The sequence below is a fragment of the Salvia splendens genome, chromosome 2, assembly GCF_004379255.2.
Source record: "Salvia splendens isolate huo1 chromosome 2, SspV2, whole genome shotgun sequence".
In the NCBI taxonomy this organism is placed as follows: domain Eukaryota; kingdom Viridiplantae; phylum Streptophyta; class Magnoliopsida; order Lamiales; family Lamiaceae; genus Salvia; species Salvia splendens.
Window position 1 is genome coordinate 34,239,474 of NC_056033.1, and position 9,901 is coordinate 34,249,374.

A 9,901-nucleotide genomic window follows, 5' to 3' on the forward strand; every position below is an offset into this window, starting at 1 on the left:
ATCTTAAACAAAATTGTCACAGAAGAACATAAAGCTGTTTATTGCTCTTAATGATGATGTATAGTGTTAACAACAATGATAATTATGGTACTAATTTGTAATTGTCACTTATATTATGAACAATTATTAAAATACAATAATATTTTAAATCAAAATTGGTAAATTAAAAATAAAGATATAGAGAAAAACTATGGAAATGTTATTAGCAGAAAATGGTACTCAACTCATTAGCGAGTGAAACATACAATAAATAGATAGAGATTATTTGGGCGAACAGCCCAAAATGATAAAACATGACTATTTTTTGTGAATGGTATAGTAGTACAGTATAGCATTATATGGAGCTACTCAATAAAAAAAAAAGAAAAAGAGGATCAGTTGTACAAAGTTACAAATTAAAATCTTGTTTGGTGTACTTACCATAGAAATGGGGGAACTTTAAAAAAGAAAATAATAAACAAAACTAATAACCGCGACGCTCTTGCACATGGTGGGCAGCCCAATTCGACCCCCCAATGCAGACCAAAAAAGGAACATGAAATAGGAATTTGATCATTGGAGCATTATATTATGTAGAGATAGTAACAACACTAGCGATGGCGATGGCGATGGCGATGGCGATGATGAAGGCAGACGGTTCTAGAAAAGAAGAGGCCACAAACACAGTAATATGGTACCCCATCAAGCTTGGATTCTTTCTACCTATGAACAAAATGCAACATATAAATAACAAGGTGCTGTTTCACTCTGTTTCCTATTTCTACGACCAGAGGAGAGACGAAGAGACTAGTAGTTACGGTGTTTTGCTTTAGGTGATGGCCTGGATATCTAAAAATAGTAGTTACGCCCGATTACAACTGCTATGAATCTACCAAGACAGAATTAATGGATCATGCATATATTAGCACCCGTTATTCGCAAGCACAAGTCATGTATTCCCCCACAGAATTTAGACAGAACGTTGTAGTGCAGGTTAACCAGAACTAGTTAATCATTTATATGGCGAAACCTTACCAAAAGCAGACGTGAGTCGTCACTCTTCAGCGACTTCAAGATCATCCTTTTGATTGGACGGATCAATGTATCTCCAGAAGAAGCCTAGACTGCTGCCCATGATATTCATGAGCACTGCAGACATAGCCGAAGGTAATGCAACCAATGGCAAGGCAAAATGGGACGTAGCTAAAACCACTCCCAGAGAGGAATTCTGCATGCCAACCTACAATGGTATATGACCAACAAAAAGAAATGAGGAAATGTCAATAAAATCATTGTATTCACAACTTCAGTAAATGAACAGACACATTATAATTTCGAAATTCCTTCATAATATTCAACGCCTTGGAGACCATCTTTGAAACCAAATCTTAGAATTTTGCGGAATGTAGAGATCAGCTATTAAAGGGATGGCTTACTTCAATCGATATTGCGCGCCTTTGCGGTTCCTTAAATCCACCTAAAGCAGCAGATAGATACCTATAAGAGAATCAGTATTTTTAGGTACACTATTCAGCTCAAGAACAGACTTTCCGTGTGTGCCAATTGCATGCATGGCAATGAAGTCATCAAGTATAGTGAAAATGAAAAAATTAGAAGGAAGCAAAACCAGCATAACCAAAATGTCACTCCATAAGATCTCAATCAGCAAAGTTAATTACAGTCCACACTTTTGCTGTGAAATTCCTGTTTATGTTGCTAGTCGTTATCCAACTCCATTACATATTCGGACAACTGTGCTTTGTCTGTATAGAATATTACAACATTTAAATTATTTGCGGATTGTAAAACTGTAATTAATACCGGACAAAAAAAAAGTTGCAAGTTGAAAAGGTAACTGAATAGTATGAGAAGCACACATAAATCATCCACTCTTTTTTTTATAATCAAATGAATTACTGAGCAGACAGTAGATGCAGTTCTCAGGCATCAGCTTGCTCAGAGAATGAAGTACGCCTATTATCAGTAAGCTCAAAAACCAGAGGAAAATAGGATTCCAAAACTGGTTATTGCATCTAGTCTTTAGCTATTAACAATGGTGAAGATAAACGATTGTTGCTATAAATGAAGGATAAAGCAGAAAGCATTTTTTGTATTACAAAGATGCATCACCTAATGCAAAAGACAAGAACAGAAGTATGGAACAAGGACATATTGAGTTGATCTCTTTGTGTGAGGACAATGGAACTTTCAGTGGAAAAGTAACTTGCATAACATCATCATCTAGCTATTTATCTTTTAATTCTAATAGTCTTTTTAATCAAAGAACATATTAATACAGCAACCAAGAGAAGAAAAAACAACAAACTAGAAATGCCAAATTCAGTGAATGTTCTAGAATTTTGTTTTTGTTTCTTGACCTAAACATCTGATTAGTAGCACAATATATCCTAAAGAGAATTCTCATACTAGGTTTAGTTTTATCTGTTCCTCACTTCCTTGAAGAAATACCAAAAATATAAATATGGCATTTCTGTTGTTGAATAGCAACTGAGAAATACAAATATCTCCTGAAGGATCAGATAATAGAATATAAGTAACTCTCCAACCTACGTCGTTATGGACTGCGTGAACTGTGTCACTATAAGAATGAACAATAAATAAAAGCAACTAACTGCCAAATGAAAGTGTTTAACTTTGATATTAACAATCAGAAGTCTTTCATTTTATTAACAAAACACCCAGATGTGAATTATTGATTCCGTACTAGCTCGTTGATACAAGAACCATATGATCACTGCACCAGAAACTAGTGATCCTCATAATAGCAAAACAGAAAGCACCTTCATGTACTAATGCATCATCCAATATAAAGATCATCTATCAAGAATACATTTAACAAAAACAAAAGTAAGCTGAAACTCTTACCCAACGAAGAAACCTGCTAAATGGAGCAATATTACTGAAAGTACAACAGCACCCAACTCACTGGAGAGCATGGATTGAGCACTATCAATCAGAGATGAAGCAGATGATGATGATGCGGCAAAAGAAGACTTCAGGCGGATGACATTTTCTGAGAATACACTGGAATCAACAAAACAAGACAGCGCTTTGAGAATGGCATCAAGGTTAAGCAAATAGCAATACGGGTGTGAGGGAGGGGAGGTGTTTTTGGTAGGACAATTCAAGGGAACAATTGGAACCTGGAAGCAAGCAATGAGGAAGCAATAACAGCTACTAGTGGGGAAAATGGAGTCAGTAGTTTCACAACTTCAGGAAATTTGCTCTGTAGATACAAACCAAGCAAAATTGGAGCAACTACCACCTGTACCGAAATCAAAAGACCATTCATGAAATATATAAATATGAATATCAGAAAAAACAGGGGGAAGTCAAGTATGGCTCTAGCTTCACCTGCAAGGTGCTCATGGACAGGCTAGCAGCATTAACAGGGACAAAAGTTCCAGCGAGAATTTTAGTCAAGAGAGGAGTAAGAATCACTGCTCCAAGGGTTGTACATACTGTCATTACAATTGACAATGGAACATCTCCTCGAGCAAGTAAGGTGACCTGTAACACTATTTTTAGAAAAGGGAATGAAATAAAAGCTTCTGCAATAATGGCAAGGGCAGATTGTCAGGGAAACCATGAAGTTTGGTCAAATTTTAGACTGTCCCGCAACTTTAAATATCAGTTAGACAACCCATGAAGTTTGGATTCATTCGAAAACTTGCTGATGTTTTTCAAAATGATGTCATTTTCTTTATAAGTAGACAATGTTGTTTAACTCACTGGCAGAGAGCCGGTGACGTTTGTGTATGCTTCATTTTCTTAAGCAAGCATCTCTTAGTTTCTATATATGTACAATTCATTAGTATTTGTTTGTTTTGTTTCCATCCTATGAAGTTTCCGTCATTATTGCTACAGCCTTTTTTGCCAAATTTTCTAGTTGAGGTCGTAAGAACTAAACTCGTAACTTATACATTATCATTGCTTTATGCCACAAATATACAAACCAAAATGGTAAATAATCATTTGTTGGCTAAAATAAAATGATAAGGGTTGGCTTAAATTCATCGTAGGAGGCATTAAATCAATATACGGGTGCATTCTCAATAATGCCTAGCAAAGAATTAGAAGTTGTTCTTACCACATTGGATGCTGTTCCTCCTGGACAGCAAGAGAGAAGTATCAAACCTACTGTAAGAGATGGTGAGAGGCCCAACAGCTTGCTAACTATCCATCCAAAAGAAGGCATAATAGTGTATTGAGCAGCACATCCATAAAGAATCTGAAATTATAAATCACAAATATAGTAAGTTCAAATAGCACTTAACCATATAATCCACATGAATAGTTGAATACAGTCAGGGATCGCTTGCCAAAAAAAATTGAGACCAATAATGATTTGTAATGAGACCATTAGAAATAGCATCCCATATAAACTCCAAAATCACAATATCACACAGATTAGCAAACACTAGTCTGATCTGACCCAAATTAATGCCAAAAAGAGAGCCAATGCGTCAACATTTTCAAATATTGGAATGCTGAAGAAGAAGAACTCACAGAAAGTGGTCTTTGCCTGAACAAATCGATCAACTCTTTGAACTCCAAAGTAATCCCCATAGAGAGCATGATTAACCCCAGCGTGAAGCTATAGGAATTGGGGGCCATATTCACGAAAAATGAGAATGTGGAGGGTCTGATGAAAGCAAGCACTCCGCCAACTGTGACGTAAACAGGGTACAAGCTGGCAGCAGCGGACAGCCACTCCTCCAATCTGGGCTTATCCAGTGCTGCAAAACTTTCAGGATTTTGATTGACGCTGCATCTAGTAGAAAGGGTAATGGAGTATCTGGAGCGTGTGGCGCAAATAGTGATGGGGTTAGTATAGCTATGAAGTGGGGGTTTTGGAGTGATGAACTGTTTCTGGAGGCAGAATGATGGGGTGAAGCAGAGAGCAATCGTCATTGTCGGTTTGATAGCTGCAGCTGATCTTCTGTTTTGGTTGATCTTGATCGTTTCGATTTCAGGCAAGGCAAAGAATATTCCTCCCCAAGATATTTAAGTCCATCAAAAATCCTTGTACTTTTAATACTATCGTACACTTTGGTATTTAATATACTCCATTTATGGTAACCAGACGTCGTCCGCTATTTAAATAAACCTACAAATATCATTAAATGTAATTAGAAGTATTATAATAGTTGAGTAATTGTTTTAGGCACAAAATTTTAAAAAAATTTGATACGTTAAAATTTAAAGCGATGAGAATAAGGTCATTTGTAACGCAGTCACACAAGCCAGTTGCGAGACAATTGCAAGTGACTCGTTGAAAATAAACTATAAGAGAGGAAGAAAGACTAAAGTAAAAGAAAGGGGAGTAAGTTTTGCCAAAATAAAAATGACTCATTTATCTCGGAATAATCTAATGAAATATACGACTCAATTGTTATTCGATCATTTGTGATATGGCTTTGTTGCAGTAATAAATAACAAAATAAGGCATCATTCGTTTGATCAGATGCTATTCGAACACCCGTTAATTTCTTCCCTTTTGGGCGTTGCTCAATGTCATCTCGTCTTCTTCTTGTTTTTGTTAACAAGTGGGGACCAATCTGGCGCCCATCTTGGTTGGTAGTCAGAATTGTGTTTTTTGCGCTTCAGAACCTCTTACGTAATACTCATCCATTTTTCGCGACAAACTTTCTCTAAGTCTTGACATACTTGAAAATTTTGTTGGTATCGACTTGGTCTACAGTGATCGATTTATTATCTTGCTATGTCATTTTTCCCGTAAGTTGTGTAGATGAGTTGACAATAAAAAATAGTTTCAAATTTGAGTCGAACTAAATAGGAAGCAAATTTGACTCAAACTAAACAGGACAGGACATGTCATCTTTTATGTGTTGAATGGTGCGGCATTTAGGAATATAATTAAGTACCCAAAAAGTCTTTATTTTTGTTGGCGCTTGACTATTCAATCCTCACTTCTATTGATATACGTACTAGTACATTTTAAGCAACGATAAAACTGTGTGACCAAAATTTGGACAACCAAAATTCTGGTTTAATATAAAAAAACCGGTTTATTTATAATGTCCGATTCAATAGTAATTGCATTTACTTTGTTGCCCTTATAACAAAACTTTCCAAATTGGCGCCTGTTTTTCTTCGTTTTCCCTCTCTCTCTCATTTCATCTTTCCATGATTATTGATGTTAATGCCAACTGTCCAACACAATCATCCATATCTATATCTCTATTTCATGCGTTATTTTTTCAATTTTTCCTTCACTTCCATTTTCTTCTCCCCATAAATTGCAACAACCACGTCCACAATTTTCCTACTTTATCAGCAAAAATCCATATTTATTCGCTCTCCCCTCTCTCTCATTTCTTCTCCCACACCAATGGCAACAATTCATATATATTTATATACTCTAAGATTTAGTTTATTTAAGCAAAATAACTAAAAGTGTTAAAATTTATAGTAATAAAACCAAAAATATTTTTAAAAAAAGTGGTATTCTATTATAATAAAGATAAATATATATAAACTGTAAATACATAACAACCCTAAATTTTAATACTCTGTATGCCTAAATCAGTTTTGTTCACGTTGATTTTGTTATTGGTTATAATATAATTTGATTACTAAATTATCCTTAAATACAAAATACCTAAATACTTCAATGTATCAAATCTGCAATTTCAAATATGCAAATTTATTTGAATCAACATATACGGTAGATGAAAAATTTTAAATTTACATGAAAATTTGTTTTCATCACATTTCCAACAAAATTCAATGAAAAAAGGATGAATTTGTTCATTCCCATTAAACAGCCAAACTTAGGATATTCTTCATATTGAATGGCAACAATGATTAACGAACATAAAATTATGGTATATTGTAAGCAAATACTAATTCCCTTAGTTTTGAGTCAGTTCATAATGCAGAAAAAATCAATCATATGTAAAAAACATCAAGCACTTCAAAGGAACATAATAAAACTTTAGATACATTCTTCCAAAGATAACAAGACCAAATTACTTAAATTCTGATATCAATAACATATGAAAAAACAAATGTTTCACAAGATGGATTTCCAAGACAAAATAAATTGTTTCTGTCAAACTAAACAAAGCATATCAGAACAATCTCAAAGTAACTATTTCAAATTCCATACCACCAACTAAACTCGTGGCAATATAATGCATATGCCACATAGTTATAACACAAAATATAGGAATATCAACTTACAGAAGGACCACGAACTCCACTTCGACCTCGACCACGACCACGGCCACGACCTTTCCTATTTTCAGCTGGATCTTTAAATCGAGCAGTCCTTGGCCTTCCTTTGCGAGTGACAACAACCGGATCTAAAATGGGAATATTACCTGCATCAATTTCTATTGCTTCAGATGTATTTTGGCTTCGAAGAGAAATTGTGCCGGCAGGTTTCCATCTCTTAAGATCTCTTTGAATTTCTTTGAACTTATCTTTGACAAAACTGATTTTCTCCTCCGAATCGATTGCCAAATTGCTGCATTTTATAAACTCTTGTTCCATCTCTTGAAATTGTTTATACTCCTTGGACATGTGTGGATATGCACCCGCAAAAGAAATGCTAAAATGTGGCCTATATACATCCTTCCGCCATCGCCGTAAAATATATCTTTCGCTGACATGATCAATTTTTTGAATACCAAAACCTTCAATATATGACAGCAGAAAATACCTTTGTTCTCGAATTTCTTGCAATTGCAATCAAAATAGCCCCCAACAGGCCGATGCTCAACCATGAAATGTAGCTCGTTGGGAGAGGGATACTTGCTCGATGTACGTGTCTCAGTAATATCATATCTATCCATTGAGCTACTATCTGACTCCAACAAAATGAGATTGCAATTCCAAATCTTTTTCACTTGTTTCTGAAGAAGCTCCATGATATTATTAGTGTATACCTTAGCAAATTGTGATTCCCACTTAAACTCTGACACACAAGTGATAGGCCTGCACTTCGTCGAATATTCAGCTTGAAGCTCTTTTCGAATCTTATCGACGATACAAATCTCATATTGCTCAACAAAGATTTTCAAAGTACTCCTCGAATTGATGTAATTATCGAAGAATGCATGCATTGACTCACTTCTTTGAGTCGACATCATGCCAGCCCAAAAGATGTGCTTTGAGTATACTGGCACCCAACTTTGCCTTATTTCATATAAGTTTTTTATCCAACTATTTTCATGTAAGTTATACTTAACTTGAAAATCGAGCCAATTATTTTCAAATTCCGGAATACTAAAACTGCCATGTATCACTCGATTGAAATCTAAACAAGCCATTTCAAAATTAGCGATACCTCTGAATTTCTTGGAGCTCTTCGAAACAATATGCCACAAACAGAAGCGGTGGATACTGTCAGGCAATACTTCTCTCAATGCGATCGTAATGCTTTCAACTTGATCACTCAAAATTGCCGTCGGTTGAACACCTCCCATTGCGTCCAGCCAATTACTAAAGAACCATTTGAATGATTCTGCACGCTCGTCGCTCAATAGACAACATCCTAATAGAATGGAGTGGTGGTGATGATTAACCCCCACAACAGTTCCAAAAGGCATATTGTATTGATTGACGAGATAAGTCGTGTCAAAGCTCACGACGTCGTGGAAATCCTGGTATGCAGCCCTACTCCGCGGATGAATCCACATGACATGGCGAAGTCTAGAATCATCACCAATATCGATCAGATAAAAGAAGTCTCTATCATTTTGCTGCAGCCTCTTAAACATCTTTTGAATGGCATTAGCATCTCCATCTCCTAGTCTTAGCCTCCGCATTTTGTCAACATGATTTCTGCAATCTCTCGTCGAAGCTCCTAAATTAGATGGCCCGCCGGCAAGAACTTCCATCGTTCTTACACTCTTACATAACCTTGATCCTGCACGGTCATATGCCTCTAAAAGGACCTTCAAATGAGTTGTCAGGTGCCTATGTGCCGGCATAAATTCAGAAAGTTGTGGCTCTAGATCGTGGTTATGCTCATTGCAAAATGTTGAAATCTTCCAATTGCCGTTGTCCTGTTTTATCGCATTCAAACGAGTAGGACAATTGATTTTCTTAGTGTATTTCTTTGCATTTGGCTTTCGGGCCCTTCCGCATGAGAGCAAAAGATACTTATCACTACGTGCAGTTCTTGTTATAATACTAAATCCCTTTACCTTCGCAAAAGCTTGATATGTTGCAAAGATCCGTTCTCTACTTTCAAACTCTAAACCAGATTGAGGCCCATTTTTCATCAACTCTTCACATGCATGCTTATCAGCTCCAAATAAATCTTCTTCATCCTCCATATTCTCATCTCCATCTTCTTCAATTTGGTTTGAAAGTTCATAGGAATCTCCATCGTCTTCATTCATAACTTCATGCTCCATGCTATTTTCGCTTTCGGCGGAAGATCCAAAAAGTTCATGCATCATATCCCTTCTAACAGCATCTATAATTTAAAAAAAAAAGTTTTTGCATTAGCAACAAAGAGGACAATACCAGAATAATCTTGTGTCTCATTTCATATAAAACTTCTAACACATAAACTCATTATTCAATCCCGTGTCTTATTTCATACATAAAAGTTTAGACTAATGACAACGACAACCATAAACTTACCACCAGTTGAAAGTGGAGTCTCCGGGTTCGCATGATAATCTTGAGTCGAAGTTGTTGGGGATGCCATTCCTCACCTCACTGTCCAGAGACAAACTTCTTGTGAAGAAATTTAGCAGATTCCAGAAAAAAAAATAAGAATGGGTGTGTTATGGAGTTTTAACTTTCTGTAATAGTGAAAGAAAGAAAAGGCGGGAAGGAAGTAGAAGGCGGAGCAGATTTTATTTGCCCGCTTTTCAATGAACATTGTTTATTGATTATATTTGAATAATTTTATTAC

General features: G+C 35.9%; 2 protein-coding genes across 2 annotated transcripts; both read right to left on the reverse strand.

The window, feature by feature from the left end:
- Window positions 1-284: 284 nt before the first annotated feature.
- LOC121792345 (probable sodium/metabolite cotransporter BASS2, chloroplastic) lies at window positions 285-5,026 on the reverse strand. Its single transcript, XM_042190250.1, has 8 exons — window positions 4,510-5,026; window positions 4,091-4,231; window positions 3,355-3,510; window positions 3,144-3,265; window positions 2,866-3,024; window positions 1,416-1,476; window positions 1,015-1,219; window positions 285-702 (listed from the first exon to the last, which is right to left on the reverse strand). Exons 1-7 carry the CDS (start codon window positions 4,912-4,914, stop codon window positions 1,034-1,036), a joined length of 1,230 nt encoding a protein of 409 aa, XP_042046184.1. The 5' UTR covers window positions 4,915-5,026; the 3' UTR covers window positions 285-702; window positions 1,015-1,033.
- A 2,174-nt stretch (window positions 5,027-7,200) lies between these two features.
- Window positions 7,201-9,691, reverse strand: LOC121778881 (protein FAR-RED IMPAIRED RESPONSE 1-like). The gene is made up of 3 exons (XM_042176275.1): window positions 9,625-9,691; window positions 7,600-9,454; window positions 7,201-7,495 (listed from the first exon to the last, which is right to left on the reverse strand). Exons 1-3 carry the CDS (start codon window positions 9,689-9,691, stop codon window positions 7,201-7,203), a joined length of 2,217 nt encoding a protein of 738 aa, XP_042032209.1.
- Between the last annotated feature and the right edge of the window lie 210 nt (window positions 9,692-9,901).

What these genes read in the sequence shown, in the direction of transcription:
- LOC121778881 (XM_042176275.1), bottom strand. Translation starts at nt 9,691, where the DNA reads ATGGCATCCCCAACAACTTCGACTCAAGATTATCATGCGAACCCGGAG. An exon ending in GACTCCACTTTCAACTGGTG is followed by an intron (nt 9,455 to 9,624) that starts GTAAGTTTATGG and finishes TTTAAATTATAG; the next exon opens with ATGCTGTTAGAAGGGATATG. An exon ending in TACGGCGATGGCGGAAGGAT is followed by an intron (nt 7,496 to 7,599) that starts GTATATAGGCCA and finishes TATAAAATGCAG; the next exon opens with CAATTTGGCAATCGATTCGG.
- LOC121792345 (XM_042190250.1), bottom strand. Translation starts at nt 4,914, where the DNA reads ATGACGATTGCTCTCTGCTTCACCCCATCATTCTGCCTCCAGAAACAG. An exon ending in GAGGAACAGCATCCAATGTG is followed by an intron (nt 3,511 to 4,090) that starts GTAAGAACAACT and finishes ATAGTGTTACAG; the next exon opens with GTCACCTTACTTGCTCGAGG. An exon ending in GGCGCGCAATATCGATTGAA is followed by an intron (nt 1,220 to 1,415) that starts GTAAGCCATCCC and finishes ATACCATTGTAG; the next exon opens with GTTGGCATGCAGAATTCCTC.